At 45.3% G+C, this 20,541-nt stretch overlaps 2 protein-coding genes across 2 annotated transcripts; one reads left to right on the top strand and one right to left on the bottom strand.

Moving 5' to 3' along the window:
- Positions 1 to 281: 281 nt before the first annotated feature.
- Positions 282 to 17,679, top strand: LOC132265373 (dmX-like protein 1). The gene is made up of 15 exons (XM_059766001.1): positions 282 to 543; positions 4,225 to 4,442; positions 5,105 to 9,638; positions 10,404 to 10,490; positions 10,933 to 11,052; positions 11,113 to 15,377; positions 15,454 to 15,553; positions 15,846 to 15,929; positions 16,105 to 16,374; positions 16,448 to 16,517; positions 16,581 to 16,655; positions 16,721 to 16,854; positions 16,920 to 17,003; positions 17,066 to 17,355; positions 17,437 to 17,679. Exons 1-14 carry the CDS (start codon positions 457 to 459, stop codon positions 17,264 to 17,266), a joined length of 10,329 nt encoding a protein of 3,442 aa, XP_059621984.1. The 5' UTR covers positions 282 to 456; the 3' UTR covers positions 17,267 to 17,355; positions 17,437 to 17,679.
- Positions 17,680 to 18,551: 872 nt separating this feature from the next.
- On the bottom strand, positions 18,552 to 20,541 carry LOC132265378 (asparagine synthetase domain-containing protein CG17486). Its single transcript, XM_059766008.1, has 3 exons — positions 20,356 to 20,541; positions 20,053 to 20,292; positions 18,552 to 19,994 (listed from the first exon to the last, which is right to left on the bottom strand). The coding sequence occupies exons 1-3, from the start codon at positions 20,425 to 20,427 to the stop codon at positions 18,606 to 18,608; spliced, it is 1,701 nt and encodes a 566-aa protein (XP_059621991.1). The 5' UTR covers positions 20,428 to 20,541; the 3' UTR covers positions 18,552 to 18,605.

The raw sequence follows: 20,541 nt of genomic DNA, 5'->3' as shown, positions 1-20,541 counted from the left end.
CCTCTTACACCTTTACTGCATAAGCGAATTAATCAATATATTGACATTTTATCAAATTGTGTAGAATTATGTTAAGGACAATCATATTTTATGTAAATTGATGATTAATCAAAAGAGAAATAAATCAATTACCCACTGCGAACAATTTCACACTTCTCAGCCACTCTTTTCCCGCCAAAACTCCAACGGTCGCTCTCAAATTCAAGCGAATATCGCGCTCGTCGCTCAATATATCGATGACTCGGCGAAAATGGGCGATTTCGAAATTACACGACACCCCATCGGAGACAGCTGACGTTCCGTTCGAAAAAATGGTGTCGGAAGAAAAGTGGGCTTATGTGTGGAAAAAGTGAGAAAAGTGTTGAAAAAGGTGTGAAAATGTGTCTGGATTGCATGTAAAATAGCTGACAAATGTGAATTAAAGTGCACACGAGTGTTGGAACGTGAAGAAATACAATGAATTGCCATCAAATTCTCAGTGGGGCCTGCAATGCTGGGGATCGCTGTTTTGCTGTTGGCTCCGTCGAAGGTGTCCCGTTTACAGTGAGTTCCTTTTTCCTCACCTCACCTAAAGCCCTCCGGCTGTCGCCCCCACATCTGCCACCCAGGTGGTGGTGGCACGGACCCCAAAGTTGGTGAATGAACACGGTTTTCATCTCGCCATCCGGATAGGGAGGTCTCGCTTTTCGCGTGGAAAAACCTCTCCCTCTCTCCTCCAAAGTGGGTCAGAATGTTCTCGCCTTTTTCTCGAGGGAACATTTTCGCACACAAGAAAAGAATACCCATGTTATCAGCTCCGCCTGAGCCAGATAAAAAGTGTCTAATTGAATTTCAGCGATGAATAATGTGTTTTACACATTCAGGCAGATAAAAATGCGCTTAATTATTTCACTGTTGCTCTCCTCCCGGGAGAAAATCAAGACACACACTGAACAACCATGAGTAGTCGATTGAGGCGCAATAAATCATCGCACAGCCACCTTCTCGCATCCTCTGGTCACCCACAGGGGCGGTGGGTGGCCTGTGCAGGGCGAGCAACCCTTCGGCGGCCTCTTTTCATCACAGCAATGCACTTTGGGATGCGAGAGGGAGAGCATGATGACTCCTATAATTATAACTTCATCTGCGGAACGTGCTGTCCGGCTGTTTCAAATTCTCACAATTATGCAATTATCGTGACTGACTGCTGACCGTGAGGGAGGAGAAAGAGGCTCAGTGGGTGTGAGAATTGTCTCATGAATTGACTTTACGCCTTTTGTGGCTGACTTGGAAGTCGGACCGAATGTTCTGCAGCAGGATTTTCCGATGTCTTGGCGCGCAAGTCTTGACAGTGATAAATATTAATGAATTGGCAGCAACCCGATTTTCCAGGGACTTTATTACCATTTCTTGATTAGGGTTCTGCTGATTTCTGGTAGAAGAGAAGAAAACAGATTATGGAGGCATTATATTCAGATTAAAAGTGTTATATCTGGATTAGGTTTTGCATAATGAAAATCTCCAAATTCGTATAAATCCACTGAGATGTTGGGTATTCCTATCCGGGCAAATTTGTGGTCTAGACGTTAGTTTATTTATGGAGTCTTGTCTATAGATTTGAACGGGAGAAAAAATACATCTTTTTGCACAAACTACTTTTAAGAATGATAAAAAATAGAAAGATCTGTGTATTTTCTTGTCATTCTCATCATTTTCGTCGTTCGATCCCCAATTTTGCTGATCTAGAACTATAACGAAGATTACATTGTGTATCTACTGGTGTTCGATTTATTAGTTTTTATCTTTGCTGATGTAACAAGTGTGACAATGTAGAATGTCCTCGATATTTTAGTCTTTATCATCGCCCGCAACTTCTTCAAAGACACTCAATCTCAAAGACATTGCGTTGATATGATAAATTCGATCTTTACGCTAGTTGTAAGGCTTTAAGAAAGGATCGTAAAATTGAAGCACCACTAAAATTCAATTACATCAGCTTATTATTTATTTACAAATACCTTTAGGGGTAAACATAGAGCAAATGACTGTAGAGAACCTGGAGTGGGACGAGTAATTTTCTCAAAATCACTCTCATAGATGCGCATTTTATGAAGTGTATAGTAATGATAGTTGGGAATTGTCGCGTGAGGTGATAACAAATTCTGTTGACAAGTAACACAGTGAGACAAATAAATGAGAGGTTCGCATATTTTCTCGCTTCTTCTGCTCTCCATTTGTCACACAATACACTCAATAACTGGTCGATTTTCAATTCTATTTCATTGCCATTACCAATTGCGTGGAGTCAGCTGACTTTTTCTTCACCTGACCTCATCACGCTGGCAACATTTGTGTCTCCCCCAAAGTGATATCGCACAGACACACATGCCAGCGGACGCTTCAGGAGTGTGTCGAGAGCAATTAAAATGTCTATCCGTTCTCTTCACGGTGGGGGGAAAACGTGGACCACATATTCTTGCGATGTGTGAGAGGCGCGCGGAGATAAAAGGGGGAGGGACAATGGTGTCGATGTGATAAGATTTGGTGCGATGGGAAAATTTACGTCCATGTTTGGAAGTGTGATTCAAATTGGTATTCCCGAGGCGGAGGAGAATGAGAGAGTGAGAGATACTCACATGTGGGGAAATATCAATGGTCTCTCCATTTCCTCTATTTGGAAGAGTTACACTGCCATGTTTATGCAAAATGTGTATAGCTCAATGTTATTTAATTTGGGCAACTGTGTAAATTTTCCACCTATTGCCACTGGCTTTTGTGCCATATATCGTCACAGTTTTTTTTCCTCCATCGTGCCATGCCAATTTTGCACAAGTATAAGAGGACGCAGACGAGGAAGAGTCTGTGGAGGCACAATAGAAAATAATGGTGAATAATTGAAAAAGCAGTGACCATGTGTGACTTCTTTCTATCATTCAATATTGAAGTAAATTTGTTGTGTTTTTTTTCTCTCTCTCCTTCCTCTCTGATGTCTCTCCTCTTTATTGATTTATGGCCACAGCACGAAACATGAGCTGGTGATACAGTTTTCAGGGAAATTTATGAGGAGTGACCACAAGCAGGAATGTACTGTTTATCAGCAATCAATTGTGTGTCTCATCGATATCTCATCACACAATGGGTCTTCTTTAAATATTGAGACGAGAACAGCAGAGGTCGAGTGAGAAATGAGGATTTTCTATCCTTTGGGAAAAACGCGTCTGGGCTCATAAAAGCACCGCAATCAATGGCGGAAGCATTGCCGAGGGAGACGCATTTATATGGGTGACTGTTTGATTGCTAAAGACATCATTTAACGCCCATTGAGCATCCCCCCGCCATGGGATTATGTCTAGCTGTCGTCTGCGTAGAATCTATGAGGCGCAGCAGAAGAGGCACGGAATTTATATAGGAATTGATGAGAGAGCATGACCGAGAGAGAGAGAGAGATGAAGCGTGAAGATGCGAGTGTGGGAAATATATGAGAAAATTCCGACCTATGCCTTTTTTAACCTTCATAATTGAAATACCACAGATTCTCGTGAGAGGCGCAAAATGAGGAGTCGTTGAAATGCGTGATAAAATTCAACATGACAATTTTCCCCATGTAATCATAGTAATTCTATAGCAAAATATTAATTCATAAAAGTCACTTGAAATCCCATTTTCCCCTTCTGTTCGTTTTTCCCTAAATATACTGCGAAAATTCGTAATTCGTGTCGCCACATTTTGTGGTAATATGAGAATTTGTGAGTAGAGAAATTAAAATGTATTTGGGGTGGAAATGGTGGATAAAAAGGGAGAGGGTGTTACATTTTACAAAGTGACATTTGTAGGAAAGTACATTAGCGGAGGAATGAAATATCCTTTTGTTTTCTAGGACTACACGAAGTACACAATTTATGATTACGTTTCAATTTTGTCCAAAATTAGCACAATTTCACTGACATTCTGAGTTAAAAATACATGTAATGTAAATTGCAAAAATGAGGTGTCTGCCATATTCAATGTGCAAGTGTTGAGGCCAAGATGTGTTACGTAAAAAATCGCATTTGGCGCCACGCTGAAGAACATTGCAAAATGCATTCGCGAGTAGGAGAGAAGCAATTTGATAAAATATGCAGTTTTCTAATTATTCAATGTGAAATAACAAATGAATATATATGTGTAATTGAGAGAGATAGAAAATACTATTTGTGAATCTTAAATTCGATCTCACCAATGTATGATCTGTTTGTGTGTTTGCAGGCCTATGCGGCAGGATGCAATATTGTCATTCTGGCGAGCACCTTCGAGCGTATTCAAATAATTCCCGGAGCCACTCACAATTACATCCGAATATCCGCCCTCGATTGTAGCACTGATACGGGTAAAATCGCTGCAGCTTATGAAGATAAAGTGTGTATCTTTGAGCCCACTCCACTCATTCACGGGGATGTCCCATCGGAACATGGCTTGGAGTACAAGTGAGTATAACCGTTGCCCTCATCTGAAAGTTCACACAAGATCAATTCTCCAGTGTAATGAAGTATATAAGGACATTTACAGCATAATAATGAACTCATGAACCCATGGAGGGATAATTATCTCGCTTGCTGTCCTTTAGCAGGCATTTGATTCTGAGATTGGAGTTTATAACATCGTGAAGCTATATATATAAGTGCAGAAATTTAACACTAAAAATCCATTATGCTGGATTTAATGACGAAAAATGCAATTTTGCTGTATGATACATATATAATGGGATGTGATAATGCCATTTGAAGGCTAAATGTGATAAATGCAGAAAATTGACTATGGATAACATCGAATTTTCCATTAGGATGATTGTGAAAATGTTCCGATATGGATATGTCAATAGCATTTGTAATACTGAATGAAAAGGATATTGCTTGGCTAATGGAATTATCTCAATTTCAAATAGAATTGTATTATAACTTTCAATAAATTCAACTTGTATGGCGGAACGTAATTTTGTGTGTCATAATGAAATGGAGAATTCATTTAGCGAAAGTTTCCCTTTGGCAATAAATCCAATTTCTCTACATGTAGGACGTAATATACAGACAAACTTTTAATGTGATAAGAAGCAATTTGGCATGAGCTCATTTCGCTGTCCTTTTTCCAGGTGGGTGCAAACCGGGAGTCTTCAAGCCAGCTCCCACATCAGTTCTCTGTCGTGGAATTTGGAGGGGTCGCGGCTCCTGACGGGTGGTGTGAATCTTCAGATGTGGCATGAGCGCGTGTCGAAGGTGGATGATGAGCAGACACACACTGTGACATTTGAGATTGGCGGTGATCGTGATCCAAAGACGCCGACAGGTGAGGAGGAGACAGAGATAGGGTGGGAATGTGTGTGGAAGTGCCACACAGCGACGCCGGTGCATCACATGGCATTCAGTCCGGATGGGACGCTGTTTGCCACATCGGGAAAGAGTGATCGTCTGGTGAAGGTGTGGTATGAGAACAAGCATCTTCTGTTTCCCACGAAGAGTCTCGACTCCGCGCACTACACTTCTATGCATTCGCACCAGCTGCCACAGGAGCTCAACTATGGATTTGTGTATGTTGCTCATCCACGTGCTGTGACTCATTTGTCGTGGAGGAAGACCAGCAAGTATATGCCAAAGGGTGCTGTATCAAATATGCTGGTGACCTCCTGTCTAGATAATATATGTCGCATCTGGGTGGAGACAGTTCTGCCCGATGACGGTTTGGTCAATATGAATCAGTTTGATCCATTGGCAACGCAGAATCCCAAATTCCGGACGCATCGGCACAAGCATCGCTTCATGCAGCGCCTCAAGCACATGAAGACGTGCTTCCACATTCGCCGCCATGCCAAGCACCAGGGCGCCCTGGGACTCAATGGCATGGGGCCAGCTTTTGGTGGTCCGGGGGCGGGGACAAATCTCGGTCATGCTCCGATTCCGTCTCTTCCTTCCACGTACAGTGTTCATGATTTCCACTCCTATGGCTATCATGGCACTGGCGTGACTCCTGGGCTGCACTTTCACCTGGCGGCGTCAATCAATGCCGAGACGGATATTCCACTGGTGCCGTCGATGCAGACCAACGATCCCTCGACTCAGCCCAACTTCATTCTGCACTGGCTCAACAACAAGGAGATGCACTTCTCCCTGCAGGCGGAGTCTATTCTCCAGGAAATGGCGAGAAAGGTGATTGAGAAGGAGGACATGCAGAGTATGTCGAATGTGAACAGCGAAGCGCACTCTGAGGCTCAAGAGGCTCAGGAGGAGCCACATTCTGAGGCCGGTGGGGAGAAGAAGAAGTCATCAAAGCCCATCAAGTCCTTTTCTCACGATGAGAGTAACAGTGATGAACACCACACGCATTCCAATAGGTCAGGATCTCATGCCGGCATATTGAGTCATCACTCAATATCCAACACCACATCACTTAACTCTCTGGCCACGGACGCAGCGGTGCACACAACGGATTCGCTGGACATGAAGATTGAGTGTCTGCTGAGGGACTGGCATCACAATCCCGATCTCCTCTTCTCCATTCACCCTATCGATGGCAGTTACTTGATCTGGGTGGTGGAGTGGTTGGATGAATACCACCCTGGGAGCTTCCGGCAGGCGCAGGTGTCCTTCTCCACGCGCATCCCGTCGGCCTTCCCTCTCGGAGATGCCATGTCCATGTCCACAACGGTGAGTCTATACAACACAGGCGGAAATTTGCTCCACTTCCGTGATATGGTGAAAGGTGCCAAGCCCACGGCGCCGTCTAGTCAAGCGGGTGAGAATGTCCAGGACATTGGGACGCCGCTGCCGAGTGTGCTGGAGGAGGCGGAGACAGATTGGACGGCTGGACAGCAGCCTGCCAACGAGGAAGGAGAGGCTACTGGTGATGGGGAGAAGGATAGCCAGAAGCAGCCCAACACTGGGGCGTCAGGCAATGACTCTGGCCAGGGCAATGAGAGCAACTCTGCACATTCCGACCTCATGTCATCACCGCCCTCTCCCACAATCTCCATGGTCACAAAGCACTCAAATGGAACTCTCAATCTCTGGCAGCTTACTTTCGCGGACAAGACAAAGTTTACCCAAGTCCTGAGCATTGGGCATGCCTCGAGAGTGTCCGGTCATCGATTCCGAGTGAATGACATCACATGCCATCCGGTTCTGCCGCTTCTGCTCACAACGTCACATCACAACATTCCAGACATTCCCACGGCATCGTCAACAGTGCCCGGGCGCTATCACAGTGATCGTCCTGGCCAGGGCAGGGACGTTTGTGCCCCGTCAGGCTTCTGTTCGGAGCTGATTCTGTGGCGAGTGGACGCCGTGGGGCCACTTTCCCAATCTGGGGGCGTAAATGAGTTGGCGAGAATAAACTCTCCTGAAATTTCGGCGTTCAGCAATGTGGCATGGATTCCAACACTTCTGCCCAGCACAACTCTCGGCAACCTCAGCAATTCTTCGTCGGCTTGCTTTGTGGCCAGCGACGGGGAGTGCCTGAGGGTGTATCAGGCAGTGATTGATGCCAGGACGCTGCTGGCGGAAATCTCAACATCAGAGCGTCGCAGTCGTCTCAAGGACTCGATGGTATCTTTGTCAACGGAGTGCTCAAGTGATAATGGCATCCATCACACATCCATTCACGACAAGATAAAGATTGTCTCACAGCAATCTACAGCCCGTCCAGGGTGTATTATTCAATTGGATGCTATCGCTGATGCCACGCATGATTGGCAGAACACGCAGTTCCTGCATGTATTCCAGGAACAGCTCATCACAGGCGAGAGGAGTGACGAGAAGCACTCAGATCCAATTGAGGGAATGAATATTGGTTTGATGGAGACACAAATGGGGGCGATGGTGGATTTGCAGAGGAATGCTGTGTTTGAGGAGCCCTTCTACATAGTCATCCTGGAGAGAACTCACAATGGTAGCACAATTCACATGTGGCGCCTGGTGATTGCCTCGCAGCCGAGTCAGAATGAAATGACAGAGAGCATGATGTACGTGCCAGACAGTAATATCGTTCAGGACTTGGATGATCCTGAGCCGGGACCGAGGAGTTCGATTTCTGGTCTTAACATCGCAGCGGATGAGCATCACTCGCATGAGAAACCACATGTAAGCATCACAACAACGAAAGTGTGCACTCAAGATCTCCCTCTGCCTGATGGTGTGGATGTGATTCATGCCTCACCGGCGGCGGGTCACTTGAGTTCTTCATCGATTTATCCGGCCTGCTTCGCGCCCTACATCATCGTGACGGCGTGCTCGGACTCCACATCGAGATTCTGGCGCTGCAAAGTGACGAAGCGAGATGATGCTGATCCCAATGATGATGCGACTCAGTATAGCTATGAGTGGTGTGAGTGGGAGATGCTCAGCAAGGATCGCGAATCTACTATTGAGATCTCTGGACAACCTCTGAATATCAGTGCTGCGTATTCTGGGAGAATAGCCTGTGCCTACAAGTACGGCAAGTCCTTCACGCGCCCTAATAAGGGAGGTGATCCAGAGTCGAGATATGTGAATTTGTGCGTGGCGATTTATGAATGTGAGAGCACTGGCGGCAGCGAATGGGTGCTGGAAGATACAATTCACCTAAAGAACATCCACCTGCCCAGGATGCAGATGGATCCTCACCTGGACCTTAGCTATCTTCACGACAACAGGTTCTTGCAGAAGAAGCAGCGCCTCACGCAGGTTCTGCAGACCTTTACTAGTCACGAAGAGGTGCGACAGCAGAGAAATGGTGATGTTACACCGGATAGCTTGTCGAAGCCCAGCGGTTTGCTGGCTGTGCCGAGCTTCAGCACACTCCAGTCGCTGAGAAAGAGCATCTCTGAGCATGGCAACACCTGTCCACTGACGCAGAAACATCTGGTGCAGCTAGACTGGGTGTCCAAGGAGGATGGATCGCACATTCTGACAGTGGCTGTAGGCAGCAAGGTGATGTTGTATACTTCGGTGTCCAGTGATCTGGCGCAGGCCAACATGAAGGCCATGAAGGAGTCCCAGTCGACGAACAGACCACTTCTGCGGAAGGCCAGTTCTCTGGCTCAGCCTCATTTCAACGATGAGATCCGTTGGATGAAGCTCAGGCAGATTGATCTGAACACAGCTGATGGCCTGCCTCCGCTGCCCATGCAGATATCCTGGGTGCGAGATGGAATCCTGGTGGTGGGCATGGACTCTGAAATGCACGTGTATACGCAATGGAAGTCTCGACAGATCGTGGGTGTGCACGACATTGAGGATCTCTATGACAATCGCAATTTGCGCGACGAGGATCTCCGGACGATTGCTGCTGAGAGCTCCCAGAGACGCCTGGCGGGTGTGTCATCGATGCCTCATCTGTCCCGCGTGAGTTCCATGAATCTGCAAATGATGACAACGGAGAAGAAGCGAAAGGCGGCATCATCGAGCCAGGGACAAATGCATGGCGCAACTGGTGATCAACCCCAACAGCATGACTACATGCCGGATTATGGCTTATTCGAGGCGTCCAGGATAGCTTGTCCTGTGCTGCCACAATATCATCCCAAGCAGCTGATGGAGCTTCTGAATTCTGGCAAAATACGCTGGGTGAAGGCAATCTTGGCTCATCTTGTCCGATGCATCAGTGGAACGTACATGCGCGGTGGCGGCGGCGATGAGGAGAGCCTCAACAAACAGGTGAGCTTTGCATCCATTCTTCTATCATCATTACCAGATTCTCTCTCACTCTTTTCACCCTTAATCAAGGGGCAGAATTTTCTACCTTCATATTATAATATTTGTGACTGACCAATGTGATCATCACCCCTTCTTTTACGGAGAGTTGTTTGTTTCCAGATCACTGATTGAGCGATTTATCACGTTAATCATTGCGATATCACACGTTTGACCGATATTTGAGTTTTCTTCCTGTCCGGTAGATTTTGGTTCATGTTCCTTTTGTAGATAAATTTACACACCATTTATACTTTCCTGTACTTTTGATGAGAAGAAGTTGAAATTTCGAGTGATTGGCTTGCATTTCACATGTAATTGTGTTATATTTTATTTACACACCACTATTATTGTTCTTTTTCCCTTCTTTATTGTACTCTATTTGGCAAATTTCCTGGAATTGGCAAACGTTTTCTTTTCATTTCTGTTTGGCACAGTGCAAATAGAATTGACACATTTTGAGGATGTTTAAAAATAAAATCCGTCAGCCAGAAGAAAAGATTGATTTGAAATATTGACCGTGAAAAAGTGATCCCAAAATGTGGCAAAGACTATCGTAAATGATTGTATGGTCAAAGACGATGAATTTCATTGGAAGTCTGTAATCAGAAGAGTCAAAGTTTGATGCGAAAGCCCCGTTTTTGGGTAGCTTTTCTATACATATGAATTGGAAGGAGAGTTGAGGGAATACCAATGAAAAAACATGTCTGTGACGATTGTGTCTTGCAGCGAGGTTGGTCCAGATCTCGCACACTTTCTGTGAGCTACATTCCCGGCACTTCGAGTCCTCTCGAACCCAGAGGATCCACAACACAGGTGCGACTGTTTTCATTTATGTCTCTCTCTCTATCTCGTCTATCATTGCTTTTTCTAAGAAATGCGTAAGAAAATATCGTCAGTCTGATAAAAGGTGACACTCTTTTTTGTTGATATTTTTGTCCATTGATGCGATGCTAATTAAGACATTCTGTGGCAGAAGTCTTTTTTTTGTGTAGATCACATAATATTAATCCATCTTAATCACATCTCACGTTGAGGTGATTTCCATGAGAGTTACCTTGACAATATACTACGATTGTATTTCACAATTTGTATGCTTTTGTTATCTGTATCTTCAATATTTCTCTGTATGCGACATTTTTTCTCTATCATTACACTTACGACTCTTACCATCTATTATTGTTTGTTGCCTCATTTTCTGCGTGAAGAGATTGTCACGGGGCAGTATCTTGATTAACTTGTGATTATCTTATTGAAGATTCCGGAAGAATTAACACTGGACTATGCGGAGATAACGTCGATTCCCCCACTTCCATTGTGGACACTTTTAGCCGCTGACCGGGAAACAGTGACATCCCAGAAAACTGAAGAAGTCAAGGTAAAGGAAGAAGATTTGCGAAGAATGCTCAGTTCTTGATGTGCTGATATTTTTTCTCAGGACTACAATGAGCTCTTTGATGGCAATGTAAATGATCAGGACGAATCTTTGGATGATCTATTGGACGAGGAGACAGATTCGCCGCGGCGCTTTGACAGGCGCTCATCAATTCCTGAGCGCCAGAGTTTGAGTCACTTTGGACCGCGTCAAGGACAATTGCTGTCGCGCTTGCTAACGCACACTCATCTGCCGGGCTTGTCCAGTTTGGATCAGATGCATCTGCTCGCTCTGGCGGACACTGTGGCCACATGTAACACAGACTTTGCGGAAAGATTTGCCATCGATGCCGCCAAGACGGCCATTGCGAAGGAGAATCTGACCGGTGTGCCGGATTCTGAGAACATTTCCACAGATTCCCTAGATGATTGCGGCCTGAGATTCTTGCTGGCAATGAAGCACTTCAGTTATTTACTGAGATGCCTGCCGTTGCGCGAGAGAACCAACTTCCAGAAGCAAGGAGTGGCCACATCTAACATCGTTTGGGCCTTCCATTCGGAAAGTGAGGAGGAGTTGCTGAACTTGATCCCGTCCTACGCCAAGGGCCAGGCGAAATGGCTGACGCTGAAGGAGTTGGGCGTGGGATGGTGGGTGAGAAACAACACTATCCTCAGGCAGTGTGTGGAGAAGCTGGCAAAAGCTGCCTATCAGGCCAATCAGGATCCTCTGGATGCGGCTCTCTACTATATCGCCATGAAGAAGAAGTCTGTGGTGTGGGGCCTTTTCCGGTCGAAGCGTGACGAGAAGATGACTCAATTCTTTGCGAACAACTTCAATGACGACAGATGGAGGAAGGCAGCCCTGAAGAATGCCTTCGCTTTACTGGGAAAACAGAGATTTGATCATGCTGTGGCATTCTTCTTGCTTGCAAACTCTCTCAATGACGCTCTCGAGGTGTGTCTCACGAAGCTGGAGGATCTTCAGTTGGCGCTAGTGATAACGAGACTGTACGAGGGTGAGCATGATCCCACACCTCCGAGCTTCAAGAAACTCCTCTTCGAAGAGATCCTAGGCTGTGATAGTGATGGCAATAATCAGGATATTAGTAAGGCACATCCGGATCCATTCCTCAGGTCAATGGCACTCTGGATACTGAAGGATTACACAGGCAGTCTCAACACGCTGTTGATTAACAATGTTGGTCACGCCCATGCGGCCTATCAGGATGATGACCCACTTCTCAAGTATGACTCCAATCAGTCAGCAAATCCCAATGTTTTCAACTTCTACATCTACCTGAGGACGCATCCTCTGCTCATTCGGCAGCACATTGCGTCGACGGCGATGGAGAAGAAGAAGACCCAAGTTGTGCTGTCGGGATTCAGTTATGGGGACAATCCAGCGGCGAAGGCGTCCAGAGGAGTGGATAAGCAGCTGCAATTGGAGGATTCGATCACTCCTCTGGAGCGGCAATTGTACTTCACGACAGCTCATGCTCACTTCAAGGCGGGATGTCCAGCACTTGCTCTCGAAGTGCTGAGCAAACTTCCTTCGAAAGTTCTGGATCAGGACAGCGGAAGTCTGCTGACCAGTCCAAATGACATAAAGAAGGATGAAAATGAGATTCACACGGGCATCATATCGTGGGATGAGAAGGAGAAGAAGGAAGAGCAGAGCACCAACTTTGACTGGAGTACTCCAGCTGCTAGCGCAGTGGATTGGAGCACTCCGATGTCCAACCAGCAGTCAGCGGGGGCCTTCGACTGGGGCGCTACGATAGATGGTGGACTGTCGTCAAATGGGCCTGACGATGAGTTTAAAATCAAATGGGATGACGAAGACGAGGCGGCCGATGACAGTGAGGATGAGGGCATAAACTTCAAGGTGGAGAAGAAGGAGGTGCCGAATGTGGCCATTCAGTCACCGGACGCTGAGGAGACTTCCGAGCAACAGCGCCTCGGGTGTCTGGACATCATGGCGCAGCAGCTGAAGTTTGTGGCGTGCCTCAAGATTCTCATGGAGGAATTGTCCACTCTGGCCACAGGATATGAAGTTGATGGCGGTCAGCTGAGGTATCAACTGTATGTGTGGCTGGAGCGCGAGGTGGAAGCCCTCCGGCAGCTATGCAATTACAGTTGTGCCGATGCTGAAGCTCATACAACTGAGGATGGAGCGGCGAATGCCGATGACAGAGACACTCCTGTGCCCAGTGCGAGGACATCCACGGTGGAGAAGCCCACACTCCATGAGATTCTCATGCAAGAGAAGCAGGACTTTGAGGCGAAGGTGCAACGGGCGGCTAAGCGAAAGCGCTGGCTCAAGGCCAATGAGACACTGCTCAGGACTCTGTTGAGCTACTGCTCACTCCACGGAGCGAGCGGAGGTGGTTTGGCTTCGGTGCGAATGGAGCTGGTGCTGCTGTTACAGGAATTGCAGCAGGAAAAGACACAGCAGCAACTCTTCAGCCCACTTCCCTTCCCCACCACTCTGCCTCTGCTGAGTGCCTGTGTGGCTGGGAATAAGACAGTGATTGCCGATCCAGTGAGATATCTTCAGTGTCACACACACGATATGCTTCAGACAATTGTTGATCTGCAGAATCCGCCAACTGGGATGAAGATCTCCCTATCGCCGGAGGTGAATGTTCTCAGGGAGTTGGCTGTGGCTCTGTCTGCCTGCATCTACCAATCTTTGTGTGATTCTGACACGTTCAGTGTCAAACAGGCGTCAGAATCCAGTGGATTCCACAGTCCAGGGATGGAGACTCTCGCGAGACTCAATGCCAGCTGCCAGAGTTCTCATCTGATGACCAATGCAACGGTACATCACAGGAAACGAAAGTACTCATCAGATGAGCCAATTACCGTGAGCACATCGCCGGCAAAGTGGCCAGGAGTGACAAACTTGAGGGCTCTGCTGGCGAGGGAGAAGGATGAGGACACACCGAGACTCAATGTGCTTCTCTGCGAGGCTTTCGTGGCGACATTCATGGCTCTGCTAGTGTATGCCCTTCACTCGTGTGACTGCCACATTCTGTACAGATTGTCCGGACAGAAGTTCTCCAACAACACATGGGCTTCTCTGTACGGTGGTGGCGTAAAGAAGCTGCTGCGAAAGGCGACATCACATGCCCAGGCGGCTCAGGCGGTGGCCACTCAGGTGCATCAGGATAGTGTGGAGAGTCCAATGGGTGAGGGTGGCATGTGGAATGCTATGACATCGCTGACGAAGCAACGAATCAACCTCAACATGAAACTCTTGGGCAACTTCACGGGTCCCAGTGGATCGCCGAGCATGAAGGAGGATAAACCCACCTACAGGGAGCAATTTGTCCCACCGGACATGTCAATGGTGTCGTACTTCCTCATGAAGCCCGTCCAGACGGGTGATCCCGATGAGGATGAGTATGACAGTGCCGACAGTGCTGTGTCGGATTTGGACGATGATGATGATGAGGATGTATTTGCCGATCCGTTGGCCAACGACACGAAAATATCTCAGGCATCGGCTGCCAAGAAGAAGCACCGACGCGAGAACACTGAGCACATTAATCCCAATTCACTCTCTTGGTGCATTATGAGGCTGGCAATTGTGAAGTTGGCACAACATCAGCTGCATGACTTCATCAATATTTCGGGCATCGAAATGCAAGAGTTACCTGTCGCTAGTCCACTAATTCACGGGATTCTCCGCACGATGTCCATGTGGCAGGATGCTCTGCGAGAGGAGGTGGAGACTCGTGGTCCAGCTCCAGTGGACTTCATTCCTGGTTGCTATGTGGAGTCCGAGGCGAAGGGACCTGCCATCCACAAGTACCGATCTCTGCTGGAGAAGTCGAATACGCCATTTAGTCCCATTCAGGCGTCCGCGGCGCCCGCTAGGCGGCTGTGGAATTACCTAGTGCGTCAGGATCTTGTGCAGGACATCTTCATCAGGGCAGTGTTCGGTAAGAGACGATCTCTGGTGTCGATTGTGGAGACAGCAGCTCCAACAGCTTCCTCCACATCGTCTGTGGCCGGAGGCACGGACACTCCTGGCGGGGGTGGCGGTGGAACTGAGGAGGCAAATCGCAACATTAACATTCCTGAGCCTGTGAGAATCATTCACAAGGATCAAGAGTCCATTTCGGCCTTCTGTCTCAACATGGTGAACTCGGGAATGTTGGCTCTGGCGACACCACGCGAAGTACAGGAAATGGACATCTCTCTGCTCCTTGAATCGCCCAATTGGCTAGAGGATGAGTGTGAGTTTGACATCATGAATCTGAGTAAGGACATCGAAACCATGCCCGCCAGTGGATTTCTGGTCATTCAAACATCAACGGACAAGTGAGTCCTTCGCTATTGATACAATTCCGTACTCATATGATGCTGACTTGTCTCTCTCTCTTGATGTGCCTTGCAGGAACATCGTCAATCCGGGAGTGAACACTGTGCAGAATTACGCAACGCCAGCGAGTCCACAGCCAGGAATCGCTGGTCAGTCAGGTCGAGGAGCGTCAGTGGTGAGTGTCGTGTTCTTTTTCAAGTTCATTCACTCCTCTCGCCAGTGGAATCACTTTCACGTGTGATTAATATTTAACTGCTAAATCAATATTAGATGAGAGATGAGCCGCGAGTGAATTTTAATGTAAACCTTTCTGTTGTCTGTCTATTTGGATGTGCTGCTCATCATCATGTCATGCAACTCAAACTGCTTGATAAATATTTAATCAATCAATTGTGGTAAAATGTGTCTAATAACATACAATTCCCCACTAATGAACACCTATCAACCAATATCATAAACCCCAAAAGATTAAAGGAGCTACATTTCCCGGATGTCATGATCCACGCTTCTGTAAAATGGTCATTGAGCGTTCAAAGCACATGTTGAAGCCGGTATTGTGAAGAATATTATATGCAATTGATATCTTTTTTTTTATTTCAATTAACAATATACTCTTTATGATTTCATCTACACTATTCTCGTGATGTTGTTATGTATTTTTTGTGTTTGTGATTGCAATTGAAAAGACTATTGTTGAATCTAATTGAAATCTGTGCGACTCTTCAGGTGCTGAAACACAAGGTGGACAACATCAAGAGGATGTGCGCTCACCCACTGATGCCCCTGTACCTAACTGGTGGGCAGGATGGCTCTGTGCAGATGTGGGAGTGGGGTCATCAGCAGGTTGTGTGCACACCAAGACCGCCTGGAACTTTCGCCAAAGTCACTCGGTGTAGATTTTCTCAGCATGGCAACAAGTTCGGCATCGCCGATGGGGATGGAAATCTCAGTTTGTGGCAAGTGGGACTCGCCTCGCAGTGCAATAGGCCATTCTTTGTAAGTTATTTCCATAGCACATTTTATTTGTGAGATGTATTCTTGAATATTTCTTTTGTACATTTCCCCTCAGACGATGCAATGTCACAACAAAGGCATCACAGATTTTGTATTCCTCGGTTCGTGCAGTTTAGTAGCAACAAGTGAGTTGTGTGAATGAATGCGTATCAATTGTGCTATGTGATTAATTGTCTTTTGCATTACAGCTGGTCATAGTTCTGAGAATAAGAATGTCGGTTTGTGGGACACACTTCTACCTCAGAAGAAAGCCTTGGTAGCCTGTGAGTGTTTGAGAGAGAGAATTGCTCAATTAATTTAAGATTGCTGACTTATGTTTTCTCCTCAGCTTTCACATGCCACGATCAGGGTGCCTCAAGTGTGGTTTATGCTCCTCAGCATCAACTGTTGATATCTGCTGGCAAAAAGGGCGATGTGTGCATCTTTGACGTGCGACAGCGAGTGTTGAGACACAGATTCCCTGTAAGGATTTCATCGCTTTTCCTCCGAATATCCTGAAGATTTACACAATCTTGCTCTCCTTTCAGGCCCACGAGAGTGCCATCAAGTGTCTGGCAATTGATCCGCATGAGGAGCACTTTGTCACTGGCTCAGCTGATGGAGATTTGAAGGTAAAATACCACAAATACAATTGGCATTTACAGTGGTAATTGATTGGCGCGATGAATTGCAGGTTTGGGGACTCACGGTGCACACATCACTCTACTCATTCCCTGGCGAGCACGCCAAGGGGAGCTTCTTCAAGCACATCGGACAGGGTGTCACTCAGATTCAAGTGGACTCATATGGGCATTTATTCTCCTGCGGCGCCGATGGTTCCATGAAGGTGCGTCAGTTGCCCGATCGCGAATCAATCGTGCATTCACTGTACTAAAGGAAGCGCGGAGGGCGCAAAAGACAGGATGGAGACGACAAAATCTCGGCAAAAGACGACAACTAACGTAATGAATACTTAATTAAATGGTAAGTTGTGATGCGTCGCTGCGCCGTGGCAAGAGTTCTGTGGGGCATCCAATTGACCTTGTTGTTTGGTATTCTCATCAGGCGTCCTCGGTGTTCTTGCTAGCGTACATTTACTTCTCTAACCACCCTCCCTCCCCTCCAGAACTGAAGGATGTTTTGTCGTGGACACACATGGAGTGAAGACATACACACAATTGAAAGAAAAAGAAAATATCTTTATATATTATAATATTTATGACAATACGAGTTAATTTAATTCTATCTAACTATTATACAATCATATTAACACACCAAAATTGGTATCTGCTTGCAAAAAAAGAAAAATGTGAATCACGGAAGATGCAAATGGAGAGGAAGAGAATACTTTAGTTGCGTATTGAGTTGGATGTTGAGAGATGAGTAGTTATTTGAAAGAAATTATTGGCTATAAAAATCATTGAATATTTGTGCAAAGAAAAGTCTTTTTAGGAGTCTATTAATTGTGAAGAAAAAAATCTATACTTATATATAAACTATTGAAAGCGCTATTTTGCTATTTTTCCTTTTTTCTTTCTGATATGAAGAAGAAACAATTTTCGCCTGTACTTTCTATCTTATGGATATATTGATGGAGCAAAAGATGATGAAGAAATTAAAAGATATATAAAAAAAAACAACACATAAACATTACATATATTACCTATAGTACTTCCTGTTGTTGTGCCGTTGATTTTACTTTATCTGTTGAAGGAAAAAAAAACACTAGAAACGTAAAAGGAATTTTAGAGCTGAGAAAAAAAATCTATAAGCAAAAATGCATTAAAGAGTATTGTTGCTTTATCTTTAGTCCTTTTTCTTCTGTTAGAGAGGAATTTTGATCAGTTTTTTGTCTTGAGTTTCACTTTGAAAAATCCTGTATTATTAGTTAAAAAAAACTTACATAAGACACTGCATATTTACATAGGATGAATATATAAAATTGAAAGGGAGGAAAATATGTAAAAAAAAGAGTATTGAATCCAAAGTTTTTATTTCGTCAACTTTAAAAATGATAAATGATATAGAGTGTATATTGATTATCAAATTTATGAAGAATTTTATTTGTAAAGAACCTTTTAAAAATATAAATTCACCTTCATCAGTGAAATTATACATGTTATACAAAAAGTAATCAAAAAATATGTGTTTTCGTCTTTATGGTGTTGTTTAAAAAGCTTATTTCTGAGAAAGTTTCTAAGCCAATACTTGCACGTTTTATCATTTCAGGCATATCAGGTGAGAAACTGAGAGATATCATTTGCATTTTGCTGGCTATTGGCCACTCTGGAGCCGAACTGAAGGGCTTTCTTGCCTCTCCAGGCTGTCTTCCTGAGTCCCAAGTGGTATCCACAGATCCTGAGGAGCGTCTTGTCGCCAACTCCAGGTCCAAGAGGCGGAAAACACTTTTGCAGTGGTTGCAAGTGCAGCAGAAAACTCACAAGGCGCTCCTCAATAAATGGAGATCTTTGAGTGACGCCATGATCGCAAATTACTCTGTCATCTCTGGCCAGATTGCGACTGGGCAGACGAGCCCAATCATTCTCCAACTCCTGCTTCAGCGACTCTTCACCACCACGATCAAAAGCCACTCGGTGGCGAGTGTAGCCGCCGAAGAGTTCATCAGCTCCTGATCCAATGAGGAGAACTCTGCACGTTGAATTGTCCTCTGCGCGTGCAGCGAACCAGAGAGCCACTCCCAAAGACTCGTCCAAAATGGTATTTCGGGGATAGATCAAGTGGCAAACATTCTTGGTCAGGCATTCAGTCTTTTCCTCTTTCGCTACATTTACTTCAATAAGATTCCATGTCCTTTCTGGGCAGACACGCTTAAGCTCTTCTAGGGCTTCCTTGGCTGACTGTCTATCTGGAACATTCCAGTCGATTTCCTTCCCTTTCGGGGTGTTTTTCTCGAAAGCCACGTTCAGCAGATCTATTCCAGTGTCTCTTGGGATGAATTTATCTGCTAAAATGGCAAGAATTGAACAATCAATTCCTCCTGAGAAGAGAATTCCAACTTTTGCATGATTGCAATGTGAAGCGTCCGAATTTCTCAGACAATTCTTGCATCTCTTCACCGTTGTCGTCACTCTATCTCTAACAGAGGTTTCGAGCAATCCTATTAGCTTCTTTATTACAGGAAATATTAAGGATTGACCTCTTTGAAGCAATTGATCAGGAGGTTCTTTACTGATTCCCTCGAAAATCACTTTGAATGAATAATCAAATTCCATGGAATGCTTCTCTAGCCAGACAGGATTAATAAAATCTTTAGTGCTTGAGTATTTCATCCCTTTAGATTCGATATGGCTTTTCAGGAAAGCTTCTTCAGTGAGAAAGTAATTTGTACAACTTATCATTTCATCCCAAAAACTGATTTTCATTTCACCAGCGTCCCAAAGAATTTCGTAGAGGCCAAGAGGAGGAACCTCTATTAAATTGTATTCTGAAGATTTCTCTCCTGCACTGGTAAGAACGACACTGTCTTCCTTTACTCCTATGAGTAGTGAATTTCGTCCCAGAATATCTCGACAGAAGAGCAAAGATCTGCTGGATTTCTGGTAGTATACAAAGCAGAAAGGTCCAGTCAGAATTCTCAGAAGATTTTTCACGTCCTCCGAACTCTGAAAAAACATACAATGTGTAAAAATTATACAAAATCCGTGGTTTATAAGATTTTACCGAACACCTCGACAAGGCATCCAAAAGCCAAGAAGTGTCACTTTTCGCCACTGTTATCTCATCCATAAAGAGATCCCCGTTGAAAATAAGTATTCCATGTTCGTCCTCAATAGGTTGAGGACATAGATCCCCTCCTTGATGCCACAGAACATGAGCTGCGAAGAATATTCCTTGAAAAGTGTAAGATTTCGCATAGTCTGGTCCTCGCCGGTTTAGAGTATCTCGAAAATGCTCTTCGTACTGCAAAAAACACCCAAAATTTAATGAATCTACAAACAAATAGATAGCTTAAGGATAACTCACGATGTCTCCAAAGTTTCCTGGGCAATTCACTGAAGGATTCGAGCGTGGGAAGAGGCAGAAAATACCACACATTTTCACGTGGATTTCATAAACATGACACGAAACGTGTCAAATGCAACACTCTGAAGGGTTTCCACGAACTCGTCGAAAGTGGTGAATTTCGGCCATAGACCGCAGAGTGCGCTG

Source organism: Phlebotomus argentipes, unplaced genomic scaffold, assembly GCF_947086385.1.
Source record: "Phlebotomus argentipes unplaced genomic scaffold, Phlebotomus argentipes genome assembly contig_2, whole genome shotgun sequence".
Lineage (NCBI taxonomy): Eukaryota > Metazoa > Arthropoda > Insecta > Diptera > Psychodidae > Phlebotomus > Phlebotomus argentipes.
This window is presented reverse-complemented; position numbering and strand designations above follow the sequence as displayed.

Excerpts from the sequence above, each read along its gene's own strand:
- LOC132265373 (XM_059766001.1), top strand. The coding sequence starts at position 457 with ATGAATTGCCATCAAATTCTCAGTGGGGCCTGCAATGCTGGGGATCGC. Across the intron at positions 11,053-11,112 it reads AGAAAACTGAAGAAGTCAAG|GACTACAATGAGCTCTTTGA; the intron begins GTAAAGGAAGAA and ends ATTTTTTCTCAG. Across the intron at positions 16,855-16,919 it reads TGTTGAGACACAGATTCCCT|GCCCACGAGAGTGCCATCAA; the intron begins GTAAGGATTTCA and ends CTCTCCTTTCAG.
- LOC132265378 (XM_059766008.1), bottom strand. The coding sequence starts at position 20,427 with ATGTGTGGTATTTTCTGCCTCTTCCCACGCTCGAATCCTTCAGTGAAT. Across the intron at positions 20,293-20,355 it reads CAGGAAACTTTGGAGACATC|TACGAAGAGCATTTTCGAGA; the intron begins GTGAGTTATCCT and ends TGTTTTTTGCAG. Across the intron at positions 19,995-20,052 it reads ATGCCTTGTCGAGGTGTTCG|AGTTCGGAGGACGTGAAAAA; the intron begins GTAAAATCTTAT and ends ATGTTTTTTCAG.